General features: G+C 44.4%; 1 protein-coding gene across 1 annotated transcript; it reads left to right on the plus strand.

The window, feature by feature from the left end:
* The first annotated feature begins 1296 nt into the window (after window positions 1–1296).
* LOC110084155 (RH-like protein) lies at window positions 1297–27519 on the plus strand. Its single transcript, XM_020803256.3, has 10 exons — window positions 1297–3260; window positions 7188–7374; window positions 10103–10253; window positions 11402–11549; window positions 17542–17708; window positions 20300–20437; window positions 23639–23769; window positions 25267–25346; window positions 26562–26635; window positions 27350–27519. The coding sequence occupies exons 1-10, from the start codon at window positions 3113–3115 to the stop codon at window positions 27374–27376; spliced, it is 1251 nt and encodes a 416-aa protein (XP_020658915.3). The 5' UTR covers window positions 1297–3112; the 3' UTR covers window positions 27377–27519.
* The last annotated feature ends 240 nt before the right edge of the window (window positions 27520–27759 follow it).

Consider the following 27759-nt stretch of genomic DNA (forward strand, 5'->3'; position numbering starts at 1 on the left):
GACCAAAGGTAAAAAGAGAAGAAGAAATACAGTGATCCCGAGGCGTTCCAGCCCAGCTTGCTCATGGTCCCGCCCTCCGACGTGATTGCTAGGGGGGCTTACCCAATGGCGAACCGGCTTGGAGAAATTGTTTCAGCGAAGGCCAATCGAAAATAAGAAACGCGAGACCGGGTAAAGGCCGCGTAAAGAGACCTGGGAAAGCGAGTCTTTGCCAATCAGGGAGGGATTTCCCCCCCCTCCGCGTAGCTGCTGCTCATTAAAGCGGGAGTTTACGAGCCACGAGTATCTACGAGGGAAATTTGCAGCCTCGATCAATAATTTTTTTTTATTTCCCATTTGCCAGTTTATTTTTTACGACCCCCCCCCACGCTGAGCACAGATGTTTCCTTGGAAGTCAATGAATGGGAATTGCTATGAATGGGATGCCGTTGCCCCTTCCACCTGCGGGCGAAAGCCTTGCAATTCTGGTAGCCCGATGCTATGCAATGCATATTTACCCAGAAGTAAGGCTGTGTTCCTGGGTGGGCTTTCCTGCAAGCAGGGGTTGCAGCTGGCGTGGAGGAGAAAAGCGCTGCAAATAAAAGCACCCGGTGTGTGTGTGTGTGTGGGGAAATCCCCTTTATGTATCCGGAAATATGTGTGTGTGTATATATATATATATACACACAAACACACACACACATATATACACACATATTTATACATACATACATACATACATACATACATACATACATACATACATACATACATACATACATACATACATACATACATATCTTCACTCCCCCAAAAGAAGATTCCCAGAGCAAATGACAACAATCGTAGAAGGACACACAACGACAGACCCATGTGAAAACCAACAGACACGTCCGCAACCAGCAAGGAGACAGATGGAAACAACTAGCCAAAGAAGCAAGAAAGGATTTCTCAAGAACAAAAGGCGCCAATGACTTTTCCTCTTGCCCACATGCGAGGTCCTTTTACTACAGAAAAGATGATGGGGGAACCTGGCTGAAACGGAACACCTTTGAGTCTTGACAAGCCTGTAAGGCTGTTTCGGGTTCCTTCATGAAAGCAGAGTGATAGGTGAACAAACGGACACACACGTGTCTTCCCATCGCTTGAAGTTTGTTTGGGGGGGGGGAATTATCCTGCTTTTCTCACTGAGACTTGACAGAGGTTTACAGTTAATAAGACAGATGCTAAGATTTCTGCTGCACCTTAAGACTGTCTTTGCACCACAGCAGGGAATCTATAGGTCTCCAGATGTTTCTTGACACTCAGGCAACATGGGCCCTGGGCCTGGATGATGGAAGCAGAAATATAATGAGAGCTACAGTTTCTCCATCCCTATTGCTGATGTTTGCTTTGTTGTTTAGTCGAGTCTGACTCTTCGTGACCCCATGGACAAGAGCACACCAGCACCACAACATAAATAACTCAAGCACATGTCTATATATAAAGAACCAAATTTCAAAGCACTATGAGCTTATTCTATTCTACATGTATTTTAAACGGTAAAATTTCTTTAATGAAAACCAAGTGATCATGGTATTATTCACTTGCAACTGCTGGCACAAATGCACACAAGAGGAGAATATCATTTTTACTTTGTATGTGTGTCTTTTTTAAAATCGTAATACTTGAAATCACTGTGTGCAAACTCTCTCAGTTACATTACATTCATTATATATTATTTTTTTAAAACACCAACTCAACCCAGCATCTACAAGCTTTGTACAGGATTGGTTCTGCAGCCTAGGGATAGCTTGGGCAGTTGCGACTGAGTTTCCACCAAGATGAAATCCACTGTGGGCTACTTTGAGCATCAACATGTTTATTCAGAAGCAAACCCCAGGGTATTTGTGTTAAATCCAACTGAATAGTAGTGCCATTCATTCATTCATTCATTCATTCATTCATTCATTCATTCATTCATTCATTCATTCATTCATTCAACTTATATGCCGCCCACACTACCCAAAGGTCTCTGGGTGGCTTACAGTTATGTATGGTTGCTGCTGCACGAGATTTATGCACGATCTTGCCGTGCATAAACTTAGGATTTGCTGGAATCCTTTCCTTCTTCTGGACCGCTACTGTTTAACTTTCCCTTTCTATGTATGGCCTACATTGACATTTACTACTTGAGGTTTATATTTTGTGCTGCTGGGGAGGTGAGCCCTACTAATCCACCAATCTATGCAACAATAACATGGTTTTCCTTTCGTTGTTATCAAATTCTGGTACAAACACTTGAAAAGCCACTTGAAACTGTTTTTAAAATGTCAGCCTTTCACAGTGCCACAAAACTGTGAGGGAGTAGAATATTGCAGTGGGAAGATATGCAAAGGCACTTCCAGAGGTAAACCAGCAACAAAATATTACAAATGTATTCTCGAAGGCTTTCACAGCCAGGATCTGATGGTTGTTGTGGATTTTTTGGGCTCTTTGGCCGTGTTCTGAAGGTTGTTCTTCCTGACGTTCCGTCAGTCTCTGTGGCCGGCATCTTTAGAGGCCTGGAGTAGGAACTCTGTCCATGCTCTGTTGCTGTTTGTTGGATAGTTGAGTATTTTGCTTTTCTGTCCCATATCAGGAATGCCTGATAAATTCATTTTGCCAGCAGCTGGCTTTCTTACCATTTCCAGACTGTAATGTACAATGGCCTTTGAGTCTCGGTGTGTGTATCTGTATTGGAGCTTCAACAAGTAACTTTTTTGGAATTACAATGTCAAGACTTTCCCAGCCAATATGAAGCTTTTAAAAGGCATTTTCTCAGACGCTGCCCAATCCTTGAGGCTTGCCGAAATGACCATTGGCACAAAGCAAATAATGAGATTTTTCCAAAAGGGGTACCTCTGGTAACCACCAGCACAAGTCTTAACTCATGTCAGCAGATTACGGTGAAACGCCTTTGGTCGTAGGTTGGCCTACTTTCCTGGTATGCCTTAGATAAGAATGTGGGCCTTCTAGGATCTCTTATCACATTCAGACTTTCTCTCTTTCTGTTTTCTGTTCCTTTTGACTCTTATGAGACATTTGAAGGGGAGAGGAAATATTAATACTTGCTCAACTTTTCCCCTCCCACAAATATTGTACTGAATGGACAATGGCTTCCCGATACCCTTCGAGTCTCTGGATTCGTCTGCCTTTGTTGATGCTCTTTTTGGAAGTTGCTTTCATTCTTATATTTTCCTTCTTGTTTTCATATGACTATGATCTAGAAAATCTTCCAAAAGGCCACAATATATATGCAGGTAAGTTCCTTCATGATTAAGAGTTGCAGATTTTCTTCTCTTTAATTGGCAGATTAAGCAAGTCGGTACTTTGCTGTGAATGTACTTCTCCAATGGCCGCTTCAGAAGGCTGCGATTCCTCCAGCATGAGAAATGCAATTGTTATTTGTGGTTTTAGCAGGACAGTAGCTGTGCTTGCTTGGGGATTTTGGGAGTTATAGTTGAAAAAAAAACATGACAGAGGAGAATGGTAGCACATAGACCAGTGTAGAATATGTGCTTTATTGTGCAAGAAACCCCAAGTTTAACCCTTGGAAAATACACCTGTGTAAAATGGTGGCCAGCCAGTTATTAATGACAATAATAGGTTAGATAAACCAATATGGTACTTTAGTCAGATACACCTTCAAGTACAGAACTGTCAATTGCAAAGCTGGGCAGTGTAAAAGGAATACCCATTTTAGGGAGACTCTTGTAGATCTTAAATGCTTACTCTGGTTCTTGGTATTTTAGTGATCTAATAAAGTGATTATTCCCCTTGTTTCCAGACAACCTAGTTAGTTTTCCACCAACAGTCCCTAAACTTGTGTTTACACTGCTCACCTTACACAGCCTTCAAACTAGATCTTATATTCAGACTCTCTTCTCCCAAATTATTTCCCGAGAAGCTCTGTGTGTGTGTGTGTGTGTGTGTGTGTGTGTGCGTGCATGCGTGTGTGTGTGTGCGCGCAAATTCCTTAAATCACATGGACAAGGTTGATCATGGCATATCTTTCCAATCTAATTGGCATGGCTCTCAAGATAGAACTCTACTCATATAATATCTGGTTAGCATATGCTACCTGTGTGGTATAAAACCATAGCATGGAAAAGTAGCTCCCCATGGTCTAGAGGGGCGGGGTATAAATTTAATAACTAAATAACTAACTAACTAAATAAATAAATGTAATAAGTAAATAAATAAATAAATATGTGGGAGGGCAACAGAACTTGGAAACATTATATTTTGGAGTGGAGAGCAACAACTCTCAGAATCCACCAGCCAACATGACCACTCCTTCCACACTCTGAAGGAAACAAGGGAAATGGCCTTATAAAATATTATATCAAGCTATTTGTTCATCGGCAGGGGCCACTGCCCATGCCAGTCCTTGACCCCCTACCCTCTCACAATTCTACAAGAGCGCTGAATAATGGAGGGCAGCTGATATTGGGTCAACGTTTCTGTTTTCTCCAATGCCTGAGCATATATTCTCTAGATAATTGTGGGGACTTAAAATGGCACCTGGTCCCAGATGTTCGGTGTTTTCCAGATTACGACCATTCCAGGTCATGTGACCCTATCCACAGAGGAGGTATGCCACTGATCTATGAGGAGTAGAGCCAGAATCCAGTGTGGTGGTGGTATATTTTGAAACAGAGGAACTCATTGTGATTGTCCTCTTATCCATACCCCCAAAAACGGCCTAAAAAGGGGTTGTTCCATATTAACGAATGGCCCCTTCAAGACCAAGCCCACATCAATATATTTTGCATGACAACGGGGGCAGTTTGCACCCTTACATTGATCCTGAGAATATCCACCCCATTGATGTTATGAGGACTGTAGTTACATTTGGAGGGAACAGGGAAATCTGAGGGAACGGCAGATTCCATAATCATCCCTGCTAAAACAGAAGGTCCTGTACTTTGATCCTGCAATCCCAGTTTCTACTCTGACACTCTTCCCCTGATCGTGAGCCACCTCCCTAAGTATTAAATTCTCTTCTGTTTCAAAAAGAGAGAGAGAGAAAATACTGTTTTACATTTCAAATCACACTATGTTGGCTGTAAATGACACACCTTTTCTGTTCTTTGTCCAAAAAGGATGGGTGAGTGTGATGACGTCTGTTTATCCATGGCCAGGCTGGGTCTGGGTTTCTCTGCTGTTTGCTGATTTCAAAGCCAACTTTGTATGAAGACAAGCCTGTTTTTTTCTGGGGGAGGGGTGATGGATTTGATTGCCAGCTCTTGACGGCAATTGGGTGCCTGGAGAGAGAAGACCAGTCAGAAGGGATATCTACAATATTGGTTCTACACAAATGCCCTTTAAGTGCTGTAATCAAATGGAACCTGGAAGAAAAGTGTGCTTTTTCATGACACTTCATACTTACAGCGCATGGTTCAGCAATGCCTTCCTGACAGCCAAGATTCTTCTAAAATATTTATTTATCTGTAGGTTCTGTTCAGCAATACTGTTGCTTTGGTTGCCATTCAGCGAAGCTGAAGTTGTAATGAATAATTTCTTAAGTCAGTTTTTCAATCTCCATATTTGAATGTTTCTGTTCATATACACACGGCAGTACTTAGTTATTGGATTTTTTTCCCCTAGTAATGATAGAATCAGACCTGGATTGCCAGCACTGTCATCTTCCATCATCCCTCTAGTTGAAACTCACTATGTCCCCAGCTGTTCAGCAGTCTTTGGCCCAAAGATTGAGAAAGAAGGACATATAAATAGATATTTATTTGCAAGAACAGGTTCCCGAAGTCTCAAGGGAACGTGCAGGAAAGTTGATACAGGACAGTTCAGGTGGCAAAAATCAGAAGGTAAAAGATAAAATAAAGTACTGTAGTGAAATCACTGGAGTGTGTGTGTAAGGAGTAAATAAAAGAAGGTACTAAGGAAGGTGTAGAAAATCCCAAAACTAGTGGTCTGTCTAGCCCACTGTGAGCACTGATGCTTCTCCCAGAATCAAGACATACTAAGGCCCCAGAGTAGTCAAAATCTGCAAAAGTAAAAATTACACAAGGAAAAGTGTAGTGAAAAGCATGTGAATATCGACATCAATGTGAATGTGAATGAATGTATCTCTGAGTCTCCTTGTCCCAAGGAACCATTGCTTACTTCTCAATGTCACAAAGCAAACCATTTAATTTACAAAATTGTAATGATCATTGTTTGCCATCAAGCTGGTACCAACTTCAGGTGACCCTTACCAGGGTTTCCTAGGTAGAGAATACACAGAAGTGGTTTGCCATTCCCTTCTTTTAGGGGCATCCTGGGACTATGCAGCTTGCCCAAGGCTACCCGAGCTGGCTCTTCTCCTAAGTAGACCCAGTGGGGAAATTGAACAGCCCATCTCTGGCTCCAAAGCCAGATGCCTAAACCACTGAGCTATCCGGCCAGTGACAAAATTATTGGGGATGTGAAAAGCGCTTGCTGTGGCAACCAAATGTCTTTCGGTACTTGAAGAATTTCGTTTTTTTTCTATTGATGGATTGTCTTTAATATATAGTTTAGCCCTGATAGGTAATGACTGTGTGAATGTGTGAAAGCTGTGTGTGAGAGAGTATTGTAAAAATGTGTTAGAATGTGTGTATTAATTGCTGGAGAGTTCAGTGGTTTAGGTCTCTGGCTGCAGAGCCAGAGATGGGGAGTTCACTTCCCCACTGTGCCTCCTTGGCAGGGGCTCGGCATGATGATCCATAGGGACTTTTCAAGCTCTGCAGTTCTAAGATGTGTCCCCAAGGTTGCTGAAAAGGAAGGATGCTGGCACAGTGAAGGTGATGAACCTAAGTGGGAACTATCCAAGTTGCTGAACCTGTTCTGTGTGTAGGATTCAAAACCTTGGATAGCTCCCAAGTAAAGCCTGGCATGGATTCACCAATCCTATGATTTCGGCCACTAGGAATGTCCAAGAAAAGCCTGGAGTGGATTCACCAATCCTGAGTTGTTAGCCAGTAGCCTTCATTGGCTGGCCCTTGTTATTTCCACTGCTGGCTCTAACCCTGCCCACCAACACACAGTCTCTAGCCTTCATACATGGCACTCAACGAGGAAAGATGGCCAATGTCTGAACATAGGCATTTGTTATAGTCCACAGGTTCTGACTAACAGGCGCAGTCAGTTTCTCCTTTATTTCTACACTTATTCCCGTGTGCCTCGTTGATGTCTCTGTTACACAGAATTTCAGGATGTCAACGTCATGGTGATTCTCGGCTTTGCTTTCCTCCTGGCTTCCCTGAAGAGGTTCGGCTTCAGCGCCACAGGATTTAGCCTTCTTCTCGCTGCGCTCAGTGTACAGTGGACGATGATCGTAAATGAATTCCTCTTCCATTTCTCAGATGGGAACCTAAAGATAAGCCTACAAAGGTAGTACGCACGCTTTGCAGCAAGTTTTACGTTAGAACGTTTACACTTGTTTTGATGAATTTGCCAAAGCTTGGGAAATTCTGGGAGTCAAATTCATATTCCGGCTGGATAGCTCGGCAGGTAAGGTCTCTGGCTGCAGAGACAGAGTTGGGGAGTTGAATCCCCACTTGCAGCTGTTGGGGAAAGAGCCAGCCCGTGTCACCTTGGGCAAGCCACACAATCCCAGGATGGGCTGATGTCAACAAACTCTTTCCACTCCGTCTGGGCTCAACATTGGGTAAGTTGAGAGCAATTTGTCCCTGAGCCATTCCCCCAGTTTGATGTCCAGACATCTCCTAGAATACCAGTTCTTCCACTCAGCGAAAGGCGGGGTCCCTCTTAACCATGTCCTCCTCGTAGCAACACCGTGAGGTCGGACAAGGGCCGAGTGACGAGGACTGGCTCAAGGTCTCCCCGTGAGTTTCAAAGCTCATGTGGACTAGACCCTGAGCTGGCAATGTTGTAAACCATAGATTGAAACACTCTCACCCATAAGCCAGTAAGTACTGCAGCCATCATAAGCACCGAGCTCTTACAACTGGTATGAAAAGAAACCCAGCGTCGGTGCCAACCAGGCCTCTGAGGAGAGGGCGCTACTCTGAGAAGGCCCATCTTTGCAGCTCAGAAACTGCAGAAACAGCTCCTGAGTGAAGAGGTCCCTTTCCCCCACTTTGTGGATGAGATACCGCATCCCACCCCTGGCTTGATCCACAACGCTCTTTGTGCAACAGGGGGAAGACAGAGTTGGGGAAGTTTCTTTTCCTGGCCTACAGGTCTCAGAATCCCACTGCTTTATGGGAAATCCTAGGGTCCAAAAAAAAGAGAGAAAGGAACTTTTCCAACCTCTGCTTGTGGTTTGTTGACTATGGGCTTGGCTTGGGTGAACCCTTAGGAACGAGGGGCACCAGCAGCTTCCTAGTGCTAGAGCAGGCTTGTCCAACCTGCGGCCCGAGGGCCGCATGTGGCCCAGATCGGCTTGTAATGCGGCCCAGTGCAATTTTTTAAAGAAGAGGTTCCAAAGTTTCAAGATACACTGCTGGCGCTTGCGGCCGGAATGAGGCTGGGGCATGTCACAACAGTGGAGGGGGAGAGAGGAAAGGAAGGAAGGAGTGGGAGGGGAGGGGACAGGGGGGCTGCATGACTGCATTGCACCATCCCCGTCAATAGGTGGACCCCCTTCCGGCCCCATAAAGCCGCCGGAGTCGAAGCTGGCAGCCTCTGCTGTCTGAGATCGCAGCTGCCAGTAAGCGTGCTTGGAGTGGGACTGCGGAGGATGGCTAGGGCTGCCCCCCCATGCGGCCCAAACCAAATGTATGTGCAGCCCAAACCAAATTTTCATCTTCTAATGTGGCCCAGGGAAGGTGAAAGTTTGGACACCCCTGTGCTAGAGAGATGGTTTTTCCCTCCTCTCACTAAGTGGCCAGTCCCTTGGGATTGCAGAATATCTCGGACAAGTCAAGACTGACGCTGAGCTAACACGGGGCCATGAATTATGGAGCGCATGAGTCACCAGCATCCCTCCTTCTTCCTTCCTTGGCCGGAAGCTCATGGATGATGGACTGTCCCAACATGTTTTCATTAGGTGGAAGGAAAGAGGGAACAAGCCATTCATTTGGAAATGTCATCGAGGTCCCATGCAGTGGAGAGAGTCTCAGATTACACAGACAAATCTTTGTTTCTGAAACTCTGTTTGAGGAGGCAAACGGGGAAAGTGGGTGGCATTTGTAGTGGTCAAGGGAGGGAAACTTATAGGAGGGGACTGACTGCTGTGGGTAATTTTCTCCTCATCTCACTTCTAGTTGGGGAAGCCAGCTGAGTGGCAGAATTGGTTATAACAGTGTGGGAGAGACGTACAGATCAATCAGTCAATGAGCAGTGGGAGAACTGCCTAGCCACCCGTTTGCTCCAATTGTTTAGAATCATAGAATCGTGGACTTGGAAGGCGCCTAGAATACCATCGAATCTAAGCTCCAGGAGGGAAACAGTTGTGCTAACGCGGTGTCCCAGCTAAAGCTCAGGAGCCCTTTTTCCGTCTTCCTTCTTCATGACACACTTTATATTGTAAGCTAATGAGCAGAACAATGGTGTCCAACATTGCATTTTTGTATACAAAGGCTGATGTACTTAGGTCACTTTATTTATTTATTTATTTATTTATTTATTTATTTATTTATTTACTTACTTACTTACTTACTTACTTACTTACTTACTTACTTACTTACTTATAGCCCTCCTATCTGGTCATCTCGACAATACCGTATTTTTCTCTGTATAAGACGCCCCCATGTATAAGACCCTCCCCCACTTTTCTAATCCAAAATTAAGTAATCTAAGTGGGATTTAGCAAGTGTAGAGGGGGAAAGGGATCAAAGCGCTGCAGGATCGCTTTGATCCCAGCTTTCTCCTCCACTTGTTTTTGTTCTCTCCTCAGCTTACTTCCATGTATAAGATGACCCTCAATTTTTAGTCTAAAGATTTTAGAAAAAAGTATAGTCTTATATACAGAAAAATACGGTAAGTGGAGATCCATGAAAGTCTACACAGGCATTTTAAAATATTATTTGTAAACCTCTTAGCTCCTTTCCCTATTCACTCTCTCATGTACGTCCTTAGTTATATTTCCTTCTAGGTTCCACAGGGGCACCAATGACTCTATGTGTGTCTGTCTCTTTTCCTTGCTTCATTGAAGAATCACAGTAGCCGTCATGAGCACAACTGCAGTGATGATTTCCACGGGAGCGGTCCTTGGCAAAGTTAACCTGATGCAGTTGATCTGGATGGCCTGGGTGGAGGCGACGCTTTTTGCTGTGAACCGATGGGTCGCCGTGAGTGTCCTGCAGGTAAAGATCAACCTTTCCGACATGGTGTGAAAGTGAATGTTGTTGTCGTTTTTGTCACTGTTGTTTTGTTTTGGCATTGATATTCCCAGAATCCTGCCTGGGGGTTCTAACAACTGCAGTTTAAAAAAGAAGGTAATTTTCCTAAGCTGTGGGCTCCATATTATTAGGCTCATGACCTAGCCTTAACGTTCCTGTAGGCCCATGCACTTATCTACAACTGGGTGTTCCAGTCCAAAACAGAGATCGCGACTCAAGTCAGGTGACTCACTGTCAAGTCGGAATTAAGTTGCACCGCTGACTCGACTTGGACTCAACTCGGGTTTTGTTTTCAATGATTTGGACTCAATTCACGGCTTAATAACCGCTCTTCCCTCACCAGCTCGCACAATAGCACAGAGTACGTCCTGTACTGAAGGGTTTCAGAAGCGTATGGTGAAGTTGCATGTCGAAAAGAAATATAAATACAGTGGTGCCTCATAAGACGAATGTAATTCGTTCCGCGAGAAGCGCTGTCTTGCGAAAAAATCGTCTTGCGGAAAGTGGTTTCCCATAGGAATGCATTGCAATGCATTCCTATGGGAACCTCGAAAGATGAATGAATTTTTTTTTTTGGCTTGCGAGGCATCGGTCTCCAAAAAAAAAAGTCTTGCGAAGCATGGCCATAGAAGAAGCGGTCTTGCGAGGCACCATAGCGATGGAAAAAAAACATTCATCTTGCGGGTTTTTTTCCTGCGAGGCATTTGTCTTGCGAGGCACCACCGTACATGGGAATGAAGGCACTTTATTGGTGTAACATACAATTACTACTCTATTCCAATTACAGTACTTGTAGAAGTTACCCTTTAAAAGTCTTTTTTTTAGGCATTTCCAGATACATTTTGACAATAATTTTTTAGGTTTTATCCCCTATCAATCAAGGAGCTTTTTCCCCTCACCAAGGGAAAAAAATAGAGAAGTAACATAAAAGCAACGACGAATGGACTGTATAATGCAGTGAGTTACTTTCCACACATGGCAACGAACACTGGCACAAATTACTTTTTAACTATTGTAACAAATGATGAGAATGAATCACTTCTTTTTATCAGAGTGACTCTTCTCACTGTGTCCTATCCTGGCTAAAATTGATCTCTTTTTGTCACCCACAGATTGAAAGTTACACAAGTCTGATGCATGTCCACTTATTCGGAGCCTACTTTGGCGTAATGGTCTCGTGGGCTCTCTGCCGTCCCTTGCCAGACTCAAGAGCTGAGAATGAAAAGTCAACGCCAGTCTCTGATACATTTGCTATGCTGGGTAAGCATTTTGCTTTAGTCTCTTCAAGCAGGGGCAAGCCATTAAACAATGTTGTTGTTCAGTACAAATGAAATCCAATACGTCCCCAGGAATACAGATTTCAATGTTGAATATTAGCCAAACAATGGGACATTGGACATACCATCATCTCCTATTCAGTAACTGACATTTGACTTCCATATTTCCATATTCTCTGCGGTACCAGGGAAAGGATGCCTGTATCACTTGAAGGGGGACATTACAAGTCATGTTTTGGTTGTTAAGTCATTGCTTCCCATGAGTAACTGGCAGATCCTGGACGTTTATTGCTGAAGGTTCTCTACTCAGCTCTTTAGACGAGGATCTATATGGGGTACTTCAGAAACAGGTGCTAGTGATACTTAGCAGAAACTGGCTGTGTACAGCACTGATTGGCTAGAAACCGGTCCATCACTAACAAGACAGCTTGCCAGGTGAGCAGCATCCCGTTCTCTGAGATTTCAGAGAGAGAGAGAAAAAAATCATGTTTTAAAACTACTTCAGACACAGAAATCAGTTTAACTTTGCCTGTGGCACTACTTGCTTTGAGATTTATTTCTCCATCTCTCTAGGTGGAGAGGCATGCTAATTCCGTAGACTTTCGCCAACACCCTGGCAATCCTTCAGAACCTACCTCTTCCCCGAAGCAGTCTTCTGCCTCTGAAAATTTAATTTAAAACACAGGGGCTTGCTTTGAAGTCGAGAGTCATATACTCTTGCAGAACGTTGCAAGGTGTTGGTGGGGAGACAAGATCCGAAGCATGGAGGTGGGGAGGACACCTGCGTAATGCATTGCAGGGAGGCAGTGCTTAAGCTGCAAGAAGGGAAGCCGGCAAGGACTGGACGCCCCTTTGTCATCCTCCCTCCAAGTTCAGTTTTCTGGTTGAAAAAAATACAGAAATATTGACAGGGGGAAAAGACAGAGCAACAGTTTGCAATTTAAAATGCCCAGACTAACCAAAGTTTTGTTTATTGACATTTTTTCCATTTTTTTTTTAAAAAAGAAGACGCAGTGGGTCAGATTCAGCAAATTGAGCTGTAAAATGCAATCCCACCCAGTCCTTATTTCCTCCCTGGCAGAAAGCCACGGTCTGATTGATGTTCTAACTTGGCTGAAGGCGGTGTGCGCTGGGAAGAGCGACAGCCTTTGAGGCACGCTTTCTGCTTCGACAGAAAAAGAGGCGTCTCCTCCCTAGAGCCGTGTTCACAAGGACCTGTCCCACAGGCCCAAGCTGCAAAGGGTGTAACTTGTGATTAACTGAAATATTTGCATGGGTGTAGTAACACAATACACATGGAAAATTTCCCTCTCTAATACACACCTGGAGTGAGTGACACTAATCTCCTCCCAGTCAGCTCCAGGTCACATAAGAGGCAATTCTTCATCCCCCGTATTCTACACAACAATAATCTTGTGAGGTATTTCAGACGGCAAGGTGGTGACTGGCCCAACCCACCCAATGAGGTAGCGCAATGGAGACTTGATCCTGGATCTCCAAAAGCCTTGGCAAGCACTCTAACCATTAAACCTCAGTGCCTCTTTGCTACAGTTCTGGACCTTTCTGTTGGAACTTTTACAGCCTCATATAAAGTCTGTGGTTTGTGTGGCCGGGAGGGACTTTCCTGGGCTGGGCTGACTGTCAGTCTATCCCGCACTAACCAATCGTTTCTTCCCACCTCTGAATTCAAGGAGAGCCCCGCCTCTCTGCTGAGTGTTCCTTTCCCTTTCTTTAGTCTGTTGGAAGCAGTTCGTTTGCTGTTGATCTGTTTATAACTGTAGGTGATGGAACATTTTTATTCTTTCTTCTCCAAAGGTCTCAGAGTGAGTTACTGAGACCTTAAGTGTGTGTTAATGAGAAAGGGGTGGATTTATAGTTATTCACCTCTGTGTGTCTCTGTATTTCTACCACGAAGCAAAAGGAAATTTGACTAGCAATTCAAAATTTTGCAACACTTTCCACTTAGACCAACCACGATATTTTATTCATATGACAAAGAGCAGGAAAGGACAGCATATGACACTTGAGATCTTAGCCACATTCAGGTGTTCAGTCTGAATCTAAGTAGGGTTCACTGGGTGTTGGGAAAGAAGGGATCACACCTACGCCCGACGCCCTGGATCTCCACCCAGTCCACCCAGAAGACTCTCAGGCCTTTGCATGTTTTGCATGAAGGTCCGCAGCCGAGATTGTAAGCATGTTCACAAAATGCACTTAACATTACTCTGCACAGTCAGGATTAAAACCCTGCTTTATCAGGGTTCCAAGGGACGTGGTGGCACTGCAGTTTAAACTGCAGAAGCCTCTGGGCTGCAAGGTCAGAAGACCAGCCATCGTAAGATCAAATCCAAGTGATGGAGTGAGCTCCTGTCGCTTGTCTCAGCTCCTGCCAACCTAGCCGCTTGAAAGCATGTGAAAATGCGAGTAGATAAATAGGTACCACCTCAGTGGGAAGGTAACAGCATTCCGTGTCTAGTTGTGCTGGCCACATGACCACGGAAACTGTCTTCGGACAAATGCTGGCTGTATGGCTTGGAGATGGGGATGAGCAGCGCCCCCTAGAGTCGGACACAACCGGACTAAAAAAAGTCAAGGGGAACCTTTACCTTATCACGGTTCCAGATCTAATGCTGTTCCAGTGGGAGAGCGCGGGGACTTGGCTGATGTTTGTCTCCATGTCTGCATTGCTGGTGGAACCTTACCTTAAATCAGGCTTCAGACAGTGATTTGAACCCAGATCTCTTCAGTCTTACTTTGACACTTTATCTCTAACCGATAGGCTTGTGAGTGGTCTGTGCTACATGTCGTACCAGTTGTCTACATGCTTTCCTTGTGGCTGCCAGAAGGGGCCCAAAACCATTTTGACTTGCCACATCTTTAGTTGTCTCTCCCAAAGGTGTTTCCCCCCCCCCCAAGTTTTTAAGTCAGTCTAGCTTCTATTACCAGCTTTTGTTTTGAGTTAGCCTGTTTCGTCAGATTCCTCAAGAGGTCATTATGAAGCCCTTATCATTTTTTTTCCTGCTTGTTTGTTACTCGTCAGGTACTTGCAATCAAAAGCAATTATATCTTTCATTAAAAATCCCCCAGCACCCCTACAAAGTAAAGCTGACCTCGACAAATTTAGAAGAGTAATAACAAAACTGCCTGAATGTGCAAATCCATTCGCCAGGAACACATGGAGAGAGGAAGGAAGAATACATAAATTTCTGTGGCCACTTATTTCTGGGGGTGCGTATCATCTGAGCCAGAACACGGCTTCCGTTAACCTGCTGATCGACGAGCAGATGACGTGATAGTCTCCCCTTTGCTATGGTTTATCCAGATATCATCCTGCCCATTGCTGTACGCTTGCCATAAATTAGAAGCACCCTGCACCTGTTGTCCCCTTTCAAACTTTATACTGCAACAGGAGATCCCATTACACATCTCCTTGACCCAACTCTTGTTTTGGCCCACCGTGGATGATTGATAGGCTGAACTTTTATATATGTTTCAAAGGGAGTGAGGAAAATCTTCTTAGTCATTGGTGGAATTTGGGCTGGATGGATCCCTCCACGTCGGTTCTTCTGTGTTTCTCATTATTCAGACGTTAAGTCCCTTTTGCTCATGTTTTCTATAGTTTGCATGAAAATTTGTATTCGCCTTTGCACGCCGTCAATAATACATGTAACCAATGCACACATTCTTGGTGACATTGTGCCCTGAAGGAGGCATCGTCATACACATTTTCTGACTCCTTCGCAGAAATTCAGACAATGCAAATTTCAGTAGTCAACGTGGATTTCCATTCACTTCCTGGTTAAGGACCTGCGAATTGGATGAGTTTACATGTGAATTCGGACTGAATTAATTTCTTCCTTATCTTTAGACAGAAGCCATATTCTGAAATATGAACTAGAAACTTTGAGGCTAGATTGACTTTGATGAGACGTGGCAGACTTGTGTGCTGAAATGGTGAACGGCTCCCGACATGAAGAAAGGGGTGGAAGAGGGATCGAATTTAAAAGCGAAAAAGGTTGCTCAAAATTGAAGGAAGGTGAATCATCCCCTTTCTGTAGGCCCCCACTGTAAGCATGTTATCTCAACCAGATTCACTTCTGATGCGGTAGCTGCAGCTACAGAGAAAAGTGGTGGGAGGAAGACGTGGCGGGGAGCCAACCCATAGATGGAGGATTGTATTCACCTTTCTTTTGCCTTTAAAGGCAGGTGTCTACTCCTTTCATTCTCTGCCCTTGGGAAAGATCCTGGCCTTGCCACTGAGGTGTCTGGTTTGGCCCCTATCTCTTTGGGATTGTGTATACACTTGGACCTCAAGAGCCCTCTGCAGGCAGAAGAGAAATATAGACGTATACAGTGTCAGGCCTTGAAATCAAGACAAGGTATGGAGCTGGAAGGATAACTCAATGAGTTAGAGCAGTGGTCCCCAACCTTGGGCCTCCAGATGTCTTTGGACTTCAACTCCCAGAAATCTTGGCCAGCAGAAGTGGTGGTGAAGGCTTCTGGGAGTTGTGGTCCAAAAACATCTGGAGGCCCAAGGTTGGGGACCACTGAGTTAGAGTACCTGGCTTATGGGATTTGGAGTTTGATTCCCCACTGTGTCTCCTGGGGAAAGAGCCAGCCCGTGAAGCCTTGAGCAACTGCACAGTCCTAGAGTGCCAACAGAAGACGGGCATGGTAAACCACGTTGGAGGACTTGATACCTAAGAATCCTGGCAAAGGTCACCATAACGCGGAATTGACATGATGACAAATGATCGTAATTAGCTGGAGCTTCTGAAGTAGTTAAGCCTAACAGCGCAGAAATAAGGTGGGTATAGATGTCAGGTCAGCAGCATCTCGGTCTCTGAGATTTCATGGCCCAACACTTGAAACTAAGGGGTGGGCCCTTGTGATGTCACACGGCGGATCCCCGTGATGTCAGAGAGGCAAGGCAGGCAAGGTTGGGAGTGGAGCCAGAACAGATCGAGGGCCAGTGGATTGTGGGAAAGGGCATGAGGGGAATCCAGGGAAATGGATGAAACCCAACCAACCAGGTAACGTGGCCACCCAGAGCAAAGAGGAAGAAAAGGCGGGCAGGCAAAACATGCAGCAGTTGCTAACACTCTGCCAGCCTTGAGTCCCACGTGGCCTTGTCTACAGTCAACACAACTCTTGAGGAGAACTTTTCCAGGCTTGTGGAAGCCTGAGCGCCTGCCTGCTCTTGGGAAGCCTCTTCCCGGATCCTCCCATGCTACTGCCAGGGCACGTGGGAACGAGAAGACTCGCAGGTTGTAAAGTGAGTGCTCGACTTTGTGATGACACAGAGTGTATAACAGGCTCAATGGCACCTGCTGGCCAGTTTTGTACATAACCCTCTCCTGGGTAGGGTGGAGGCAACCTCACTCCTGGATACCCATAGGTGACTGACAAGACTGGAGCTAATTTTTACATGAAGACTAATAGAATAGAGACTTGAGGTGGAAATAAGGTGCAAATCGTTCTGAGTAAATGTTCTCTGGTTGAGTTGACAGCTGTTTCTAAGTTTCTTTCAAGAAGACGGATGACAATGGGATGTCACTCAGGATCCCCCATCCTTTGCATGAGGCGTCTCCTCATGCCAGGAGTCATCAGCGAGCGTCATCAATTCAGCCTCAAGAACAATGTGGCTGATAACGTTAGAAATAAGTTTGTTAGAAGAAACAGAGAGAGGCGTTTTCTGTGCACCTTTAAACCATCATTTTGGTTAAACGGTACAATTTAGCAGTTCCATAGTTATCTATGGTTGCTTGCTTTATAGCACTTTTTGCGATGGACACAACGGTGGCCTCTCTCTTCGTCATTTTTGAGAGGGGGCTAAAAAAATCTACAAGGTTGGCTTGACCGCTTGTTGGTAGGTATGGATCCTCTAACGGAGAGAGGGGTAGTGAATAAAACCAGAAAGGATGAAGGAATAAAAAAGTGCACTAATAATGGCTCCTTCTCCCTTGGATTCCCAGGGACTCTTTTCCTCTGGATGTTCTGGCCCAGCTTCAATGCTGTTCTAATCGCAAGCACAGAGAAGAGGTTGACCGCTCTCATCAACACTTACCTTGGGATGGCTGCCAGTGCAGTGGCTGCCTTTTCAATCTCAGTGGCTACCAACAGAAATGGAAAGCTCACCATGGTGAGTGACACTGATCCTTTAGTCGGACTCTTCCCTTGTACTAAATACAGTAGGACCCCCTTATCCACGGGAGAACAATTCCAAGTCCTGCGGATGCTGAAAAACAAAGATTATAATGAATGCTATGCTAAGAGTGAATCCAGAGCTTGGTCTTAGCTCCCTCTAGTAGCCAGTTCTGGAAACTTCATGGTTGGAAAGATATATTTGTGGGGGGTTTTCTTTTAATATTTGAACATTAAAACAAATTAACTTATCTACAGTCTGAAAATATTAATCAATGGGTACTGATTCAGTGGATAAAGGGGTCCTACTGCACCCTGAAGAGAGATGTTTGCTTTGGAAGCTCTTCATTGGCCATGCCTGTCATCCATCGGTGGCAGTTTTGGGGAGCTGTGAATCCATGCTGGGTTTTATCCTGCTCCTTTCAGGAGCTTATCCACAGCGCTGAACTCTTGTTCCCCCAAAATGCTTCAGCATCTTGGATAACTCTTGTAAAGTACAGATTAAAACACGGAGTGGATTCAGATGCACCCTTCCTCCTAATTTGTATCACCATCTGCTATTGCCTTTTTATCGTCGGTGGTGCCGCAAGGACAAGAGTCCCCGGGCGCAGGTCTTGTTGTGGTCAACGTAGACTTTTTTAAATAGTTATAGATGAGAAGAAAGAATGAATAAACAAGAGAGAAAGAGAGAGAGAGAGTAAACTGAGGAGGAGATCTAGAGCAGGGCAGGCCACTTTCTCGTGAGTTATTTGTGCCCTTCCCATATCTTGGTGGGTCAGTCCTCTTAGACTTCTTCTTCCTCAGAATTGGCAGTTTGTACTGGCATTGTTAGCTCTAAAGGACAGATCAATCCCCAGGCACCTCTGGTGTGTGAATGTATGTGTATGCACAGAGGGGAATAGTGCAGAAGGATGATTGAGAAACCACTAGGTTTGCTGTTGCACCCAGAGTCCCTGCAAGCCCGTGAGCAAGAGCTCATGAACGGGGTCAGCAGATAGGGATGCTTTCTGTGGAGATGTAGAGGGGAGATGGAGGGGTAGGCCAGGACTCTGCATTAGCATCTGCCTAGGAAAAGGGAGTTGGATGTCAGCGGAGCTTTTGCAGACTGACCCCACAAGCCTATGGCATGTGGGTTTACCTGCCTGAGGGGGTAGAAACCGACACCTTCTGCAAGTGCCAGTTGCTTGCCCTACTAGACAAGAAGGCAACGCTGCCTAAGGCCCGGTTGGGTCCATCCTTGGACTCCTCAGGAAAAATGAAATGTTTGAGGATGAAACTGAGCAGACTCTTCTGGAAGAGCAAAAGAGAGGAGGTAAGAATGGGGAGAAAGCAGACCAAGAGGAGACGGCAAGCACTTGAGGAGATGTGACACCGAAGCAGGAGAGGATAAGGAAGCGAACGACGTCCTTGGTGTGACAGAATGGATTTTGGGCCCTGCCCACGACCATTGGTTTTGAGCTATTAGAGCAGGGACTGGAGAGAGCACAGACGCGGCTGCCGAGAATCCTGGGGTGGGAAGGATTTCTGCCATTTTCTAGAAGAGGATGAGACGTGGGGTGGACATAGGTGACTTTTCTCCTGAGGGGACAGAAGCTTGTGGACCTTCATAGGATGTCTCAGGAGGTGGGCTGTCTTCCTGGCCTACATAGACTGAAGGCGTTACAAAGAGCTTGTCCATGGAAGCAGAAGCTCCATCGAGATGGGTTGGTGGCAAAGTTACCTTTGAACATAATAATTCCTTGGGTATGTTGTGAGGGAAACTGATATAAGGGTTGTGCCTTAGGGCAGCAGATGAAAATCAACCGAGGGACCAGAGGGAAGGATAAAGTCAAAGCCAAGCAATAGTCAAGATCCAAAATGGCGAATTGGGGAAAAAGCATGTAGGACAATGTAGGCAATGGCCTAGTATTGGGGCAAATTATTTGGCTTTTGGCTGTTTCACATTCGTGGGGGGGGGTGTTTACAGTGCTTGTTGGCCCACTAAAAGGGATTGGCAGTGGAAGTGGCCAGCTTATAAATACTCAGATGGGACTGGTAACACTACTTACCGTATTTTTTCGCACCATAAGACGCACTTTTTCCCCACAAAACAGGGGGGGTGGAAAGTCTGTGCGTCTTATGGAGCGAAGAAAACAGATTATATTTTCCTGTTTTCTTCTCCTAAAAAATTGGTGCGTCTTATGGAAAGGTGCGTCTTATGGAGCGAAAAATACGGTAGATGATGCCCTTGAAAGGACAGGCTTGGCACACAGCTGAGGGTGGATGCCTGGTGCCAATACCTAAGTGGTGGCACACATGGTACAGGATGGACATATACAGTCTGGAAACATGCCTATAGTCATGTGACTGTTTTGTCACACATGGCTTCCCCATTCTGGCTTTATTTTTGTCAAATAGGTCATGACACGGCATAATATGTCATGTGTTGTTGTTCATCTGAGGTCATATTTACCTAATTTTCAGACCTGCTGAGGAGATTCTGGACGCAATACTAAAAAAACACCACACAACCTTTTAAAGGCCTTCACACAGTCCTTTCCAGACCGTACGACGCTGCTATCCAGCTTCTTTGATTTCTATGTTCTGCAGGCCCACATCCGGAATGCTACGTTGGCCGGTGGGGTTGCTCTTGGATTCTCAGCGTCCACCCTCCGCTACCCTTGGATTGCGATGATTGTGGGTCTCGGGGCTGGGGCAACCTCCGTGCTTGGATTTGTTTTTCTAAAGGTAAATAGATTCCATGTTAAGCCCTTCTATGTATGGATATTGAAAAAGAGAAGAACACAGATCATGCTTTGGGGAGCATCTAAGATAGTTTAGAACTTGGATTCCAGACGGCTTTGTTTACAGGAAGTCTTGGATCTGTTTCTGATGTTGTTTTCAAATTATATCCCATCCCATAGGGCTAGAGCACTCTTTGAGCCATTTATAACAACACCATTATGCAAACAACAACATTGGCCCTCAGTGAACTGGGTACTCATTGGACTGATCTCGAAAGGATGGAAGGCCTGAGACGGATACCTGAACCCATCAGGATTGAACTCAGGTTGTGAGCAGAGGCTTTGACTGCAATACTGCAGTTTAACCCCTGCACCACTGGGCTCATATAAAGTGTGTGCCACTCTTTTCCAGCCTTGTTCTTAATGCATTTTCTGTGAAGACCTCCAAGCTCTCAGCCTGGTTGCAATTCTTATGTTTTACCATTTAGCAAGGTTGGAAAAAATTGTCAGTTTCATTTCCCCTGCATTCCAAGTTTAAACTGCAAACCTTTCGGTCTTGAATAAAAGGATATTTGTTAGGGTATATGGCACACTGTATTGACACGGTCACAGTAGATAAACGTATCCGGGTTTATCCCAATCAAAAACCTTGGATGACCGGGAAGGTTAGACGCCTGTTGTATGCTAGAAATAAGGCTTTTAAGTCTGGGGATGATCTAGACTACAGTGCAGCAAGAACGAATTTGAGGAGAGGCATTAAGCAAGCTAAGGCCGAATACAAGAGGAGAATTGAAGACTGCTTTCTCAGCAATAACATGAGGCAAGTTTGGCAGGGGGTTCAACAACTAACAAACTACAAAGCAAAAAAGGTTTCCTCAGGCGGAGGTGTGGAGGTGGCTGAGGAGTTGAACAACTTTTTTGCTCGATTCGAGATCGATCAAACTGAAACTGTTCGTTTGCCATCATTTACTCAGCAGAGTCCCCCCTTCATTGTGAATGAGCAGGATGTGAGACAGACTATGAAAGTGGTTAACTCCAGAAAAGCAGCTGGACCCGACTTAATTCCTGGTCGGGTGGTAAAAGACTGTGCTGATCAGCTAGCCGGGATATGGACTGTAATTTTTAATAGATCCCTGACACTATGCGCAGTTCCTGTCTGTCTCAAGGCTTCCGTCATTGTTCCACTGCCTAAAAAGTTGCCTACAAACAGTCCGAATGACTACAGGCCGGTGGCACTAACTTCAATCTTAATGAAGTGCTTTGAGCAGTTAGTTCGGAAATATATTATCTCCTGCCTTCCTCATCCCTTTGATGGGCTTCAGTTTGCTTATAAAGAAAATAGATCAACCGAGGATGCGATCAATACTGTGCTTTATATGGCTTTATCCCACTTGGAAACACAAGGGAATTATGTAAGAATGCTGTTCGCGGACTTTAGCTCTGCTTTTAACACCATTATACCCCACAGATTAATAGACAAACTTAAAGATCTTGATTTTCCAGATTCTATCTGTCTGTGGATTTTGGATTTTTTAACAAATCGTCCACAAAGGGTTAAACTGAATGACTACATCTCTACTGACAAGATACTCAGCACTGGCACTCCACAAGGCTGTGTCCTTAGTCCACTACTGTTCTCCATTTATTCATCGGATTGCACCAATAACCATCCCAGTAATAGGATTATCAAATTTGCAGACGATACTACACTAGTAGGACTTATCTCTGGGGATGATGAGTCTGCGTATCGGGACGAGGTATTACAGCTATCCCGCTGGTGCAAAAAAAACAATCTTTTATTTAACATCCAAAAAACCAAGGAATTCATAGTGGACTATAGGAAAAAAAGAGCAGACATTCAGCCACTGTATATAGATGGAGTTTGTGTGGAACAGGTGGTTGAATGTAAGTTTCTTGGGACTATCATAACAAATGACCTGACTTGGAGTGCAAACACCGCTGCGTTAATCAGGAAGGCACAACAACGGTTGTATTTTCTAAGGATTCTTAGAAAGCAACAATTGACTGAGAGTTTGTTAATCACCTTCTATCGGAGTTCGATTGAGAGCATATTATCCTACTGTCTCTGTGTATGGTTCACGAGCTGCACAGTGGCAGAGAAAAAGGCAATTCAAGGGGTGATCAAGACGGCCGAAAACATCATTGGTTGTTCACTCCCCTCTTTGGAAGAATTGTATAAGAACAGATGTAAGAGGAAGATATCTAACATACTGAAAGACTCCTCTCATCCGGGATATCAGCTCTTTAAACTATTACCATCAGGAAGGAGATTCAGGGTATTGAAAGCAAGGACAAGCAGATTCAAGAACAGTTTTTACCCAAGTGCAGTATTGAGTTTAAATGTGGGGCCATAGGTTTTTGGTGGATTTTAATTGCTGAGAGAAAACGGGGTATCTATATTTGGATGGTGAAAGTTGTGTATATTTTAACTTTTTTTTGTAGTGTTTTCCAGTTTTACCTTGGGGAAGAGCACCTCATTTCGTTGCACCCACTTGTGAGCGCAATGACAAATAAATTTCTTATGTCTTATGTCTTATGTCTAAAAGGATATTTGTAGAATTATAGTAAATTCTTCAAAACAAAAGTGAAATGCTGTCCCCTTCTGCACTGAGCAAATCCAACTGATGCTGATGCACCTTTTCTTAGCTTCATTTGTTAAAAATGAATTTTCTCAGGTGCGGGGAGGTGGCAAGCATAATAGACCTCCAGCATGGGTAAATATACAAAGGGGTGCAAAACCAAGCAGTCAAAGAGCTATCTGTTTTAATTTGTTGTACATTCCAATTTTTGGAAATGAAATTCTTTCCCTCCGGAGCCTGACAGTACTTCAGATTTTTGATAAAAGTTTTAACAAAAGCAAAGTGAAGCAAAATCCTTCCCCATTCCAATCACTGATGTGTTGTGGTCTTCGACATGGTGGAGAGAGAGAGAGAGAGATTTTCTCATCTCTGTGGCTGCATGTTGTTGTTGAGTCGTTTAGTCATGTCTGACTCTTCGTGACCCCATGGACCAGAGCACGCCAGGCCCTCCTGTCTTCCACTGCCTCCCGGAGTTGGGTCAAATTCATGTTGGTGGCTTCAGTCCTGCATAGCCATCTCCAAATGACAGTTTGCAATTCTTGCTTTGTAATCTAAATACTAATTTTTTTCCTCCTTTTTTGCATCTTCCTCCCCACCAAACCCAGAAATGTCTTGAGCCAGCAGTCAGGCTTCATGATACCTGCGGAGTTCAATATACGTTTGGCTTGCCCAGCTTACTTGGAGGGATCGTCCACATTGTTTGGATCGCAATAGACTCCCGGGAGAACCTGTCCGTGTACGTTGAGCCTGTCTCTTCTTATTATTGGTATATTCTATAAAATAGGACTGGCCTAAAGTAACTGTCTAGAGATGTTGCTGGTCTGCAGCTGCCAACTATTCTTCACCACTAGCTATAATGGCTCAAGGTGATGGAGGTGGTTGTTCAGCAACATCCAGAAGGCAGCACTTTGTGGATCGTGGCCATGGAATCATAAAGGTGGAAGGGATCACAAAGGTTATCTAGCCCAGCCCCTGCTGGAAATCTGCCAGCACGTCACCCTCGATAGGCAGTAGGCATTCTGGATCCGTTAACAACTCTCTTGACTTTGATAGGCACATATCTGACCGCCTGACTTTTTCCCCTCCCATTTTGGATGGAACAGTGGCTCAAATGTTCTACCACACGAGAGCATAGATTAGCTCAGTGGCTTTCAGATGGCGTAAGTCTTTGGCCTGGGGTCAAGCAATATAGGGAAAGGGGTTTAGTCAAATTTTGTTGAGCCAACCCCTTGAAGCTGTAGCTGGCTCTATTCTGGAAAGCCCCAAAATTCCTTAGAGCCGTAGTTCTTAACCTTGAGTAACCCAGAGATTCTTGAACGTGAGGCGTCTGGGAGTTGCAGCGCAAGAACACCTGGGTTGCCCACGGTTGGGAGCCTTTGCCTTAGAAGCTTAGGAGAAGTTCTTCAGTCTAAAGGCCAGGAAGAGCAGACAAACATTGGTCTCTTCGGAAGACGACCTGGTATGGAAAAGGGCCCAATATTGTGCAGTAATTAGGGTGTCGGACGAGGGCTCAGGAAACTTGGGAGGAAATCCGCACTTGGGTCATGAAGTTCACACAGGGACGTGGGCTAGCCATGCTCTCTCCACCTGTCCTATCTCACAGGGTCGTTCTGAGGATAAAGTGTTCAGGAGAGAGCGCCCTATGTGCTCCCTGGAGGAAAGCAGGGTGAGAAATGAAACCACCTAGGAAATAATAAGCGGCGTTAAATGAGAAGACCAATATCCTTGGTCTAGATTTCCTATTCAGTGCAGAATTTCAACTGCAGCAGCTGCCAGGGCGATTTAGCCAGGCTCTGGGCGTGCGCCTGGTCATGTGATTAGCACATAATGAGATTGCCACCACAGCATCAAAAGATGCCGATGGCTGCACACGTAGAATACTTAATAAGATACTGGCCAGAGTTCTTGAAAACTATTGACTCAGGTGGTAAAGCTTGGGACAGGGGTTGGGGCCCTTGGGCCCTTCTCTCAGAAACCCAGGCAGCAAAGGCCAGTGGTCAGGAATGATGGTTCTTGTAGTCCAAAACATCTGGAAGGCCAAAGGTTGCCCATTCTGGCCGAAAAGAAACACAAAGAATATAATGGTTGGATAAACAGGCAATATATTACAGACACATGCACAGTATAAAATGAGAAATCTGTCTGGAATTTAACAACAGCAGTTATTTTGGTAGACTTCTGCAGCACAGTTTTGCTGGTTGGTGACCAATGTGAATTTTGTGGCGAATTTCAGAGGTGGTTATTCGGCCTTGATCGAAGGTGGTGCCCTCTGCCTGAGTATGGCCTTAGGTCTGACTGGAGGTCTCCTTACAGGTCTGTATTACATAGATCATTCACGATTTCCTGTGTAGGATGAATCTGCAGACACTACTTTTCTTTTTGTATGGGTACAGCTTTAGGTGGGTTGTGGGGGGGGGGGAGTCAAATTAACTCCCCAGCCCAAAAAACGGGCCACAGGTCTCCTCAGATTTATGATTGAGAAGATGTACAGATCTAGCATTGTCACTAGGAGATTCTGTGGCCCAAAATGCTTTTCACCCGTTTTCGATCATAAACTAGCCATGTGCTCATGTGGCAGCACAAAGCTTGGCTGCACTTTTTAAATGGGTTACTTCCGATGTAAACTTTGGCTACCTGCTGAATGTTCAGAAAATGGTTCAGAAACTGGTTGTCAGTCATAAATAGTATGATTGTCAAGTGGGACTGATCTTTTTTGACTGCATTATGCCTCAGCTTTGTTAGGGTGCCCTGACTTCCAGTATCTTTTCTGACTCAATTTAGAGTTCTGATTTTAACCCCTGAATTTAAGTATCTTACAATAATTATCCCCTAATTGGGAGAAAAGTGACTAATTAATTAATTAATTAATTAATTAATTTCCTTTGTAATAATAATCATGGGCCATCAGGTCAGTTCTGACTTAATGACAACCCTTTTCAGGGTTTTCCAGGTAGGGAATATTTAGAAGTGGTTTACTATTCCCTTCTTCTTGGGATGTCCTGGTACTGTGCAGCTTGCCCAAGGCCACCCAGGCTGGCTCTTCTTCCGGGAGGCCCAGTGGGGAACTGAACTATCAACTTCTGGCTCTGCAGCCAGATACCTAAACCACTCAGCTATCCAGCCAGCCTCCTTCTCCCATATATATCTTTGTAAATGATAAGTTATTCAGAAGCTCTGCTCCAAGTGTCCCTTTCCTGCCAAATGAGTTCATGCAAGTGATTACACGGGACAGCGATTCCCCTGCACATGGTCATTCTCCTACTGGTTGTACAACGGGTGGTGTGATGGGGAGATTACTGGAGCGGCTGTGGGGACGCTTATACAAATGCCTTTCTGCTCCGTGTTTAAGACAATATCATACTGTACTAGTCCATGTTTCTAGTTTTAATAGTTTTTGTTTCATAGTGTATTTTTCCATTTCTGTCTCTCTGAGTGCCATCTCTTATATTAAAAAAACTGTAAATTATATGAAAGTGTACCTCCAATGTTTTCAATATGCATTTTAAAAAAAACCCTTATTTTTCTTAGGTTTCTCCCTGAGATTGAAATTATGGAAAGAACCTCATGCAACAAACTATTTTGATGATCAAGCTTATTGGGGTGTAAGTGTCAATGATACATTAGCTTTCTGTCCTTATTCAGATTAGGAACTGTTAGGTCAACATTTCAATGAAGAGCCCTTGAGGTCTTTTGTTTCTACACATTGGTAGAAATTCAGAGTGGATACACAAGGAAAAGAGGGCCAATGGGTTTGTCTTTGTTGCTCACATCCTCCTGATAGTAGCAGAGAAATAACCTCAGAAGAAAAAGCATAACAAGAACCAAGCAGAGGGTGAATGAGAGTTTCCCTGTCATAGACTCAATTTGGTTTAACATTCATGAAATCTCCATAAGGGGCCTGAGAAATTATAGCCTTATGTATCCAGAGATCTCCAAGAAAATAGGCAGCACCCTCATTAGACTACAATATCCATAATTCTTAGCAGAAATTTCATATTTGTTCACTGTTTTGTTCTAAAACAATTACGCCCTTGGGATCCATTCCAAAGAATTCTCAGTCCTATAGATAATTTGTATAAACTTCTATTTTTATCCATAGACAGGGATTTCAGTACAACCTCAGTAACTATTTTAAGACTTCAAGTCCTGTAAGTCATTTATTTACGAGTTGCACTGAAACCAAACAGGGTCTCCTCTAAGTAAACACATTTAGGAATAGAGTATTAAAAGATCAAGCGCTCCACAGAAAAAGCAAACAAGACTTTTGCTGATGTTTTCTGCTGGTTTTCTCATGTAACAATATTCCTTGTTCCTAGTTCCCTCATTTAGCTGTCGGATACTAAACACATCAAGAGTAAAGCAAGCCAGAAGAATGTTCAGAAGTGAGACTTATTGTCTGTTTATCTGCAGGAAGTTCTGAATTAACTTTTTTGTATGGAACAATTGCTTGCATGGCTAAATAAACTTTACTGCTTGCTTTAAGAAAGCTTGTTGTCCCTCTTTTTTTCCTCTAAGGCAGCCATTCTCAATGGTGCTCCACCTACTGGTCTCACACTAAGGAACTTGAAAATTGCACAGAACCCCACAAACAGTTGAAAGGCTCACTATCCCTCTACATGAGCCTTTCTTAATCAGATACCTCCGGATGCATGGATTACAAACCTCGTTATCACCTTAATATGTTGTAGCCTATTATATATGAAGGGAAGGCTGTGCTACATTATAG

This window comes from Pogona vitticeps, chromosome 9 (genome assembly GCF_051106095.1).
Source record: "Pogona vitticeps strain Pit_001003342236 chromosome 9, PviZW2.1, whole genome shotgun sequence".
Classification (NCBI taxonomy): Eukaryota; Metazoa; Chordata; class Lepidosauria; order Squamata; family Agamidae; genus Pogona; species Pogona vitticeps.

Bases quoted from the DNA above. Each gene is read 5' to 3' on its own strand.
- LOC110084155 (XM_020803256.3), top strand. From the start codon at position 3,113: ATGGCTTCCCGATACCCTTCGAGTCTCTGGATTCGTCTGCCTTTGTTG. The intron at 7,375-10,102 runs GTAGTACGCACG...GCTTCATTGAAG, and splicing joins CTAAAGATAAGCCTACAAAG to AATCACAGTAGCCGTCATGA. The intron at 20,438-23,638 runs GTAAATAGATTC...CACCAAACCCAG, and splicing joins TTGGATTTGTTTTTCTAAAG to AAATGTCTTGAGCCAGCAGT.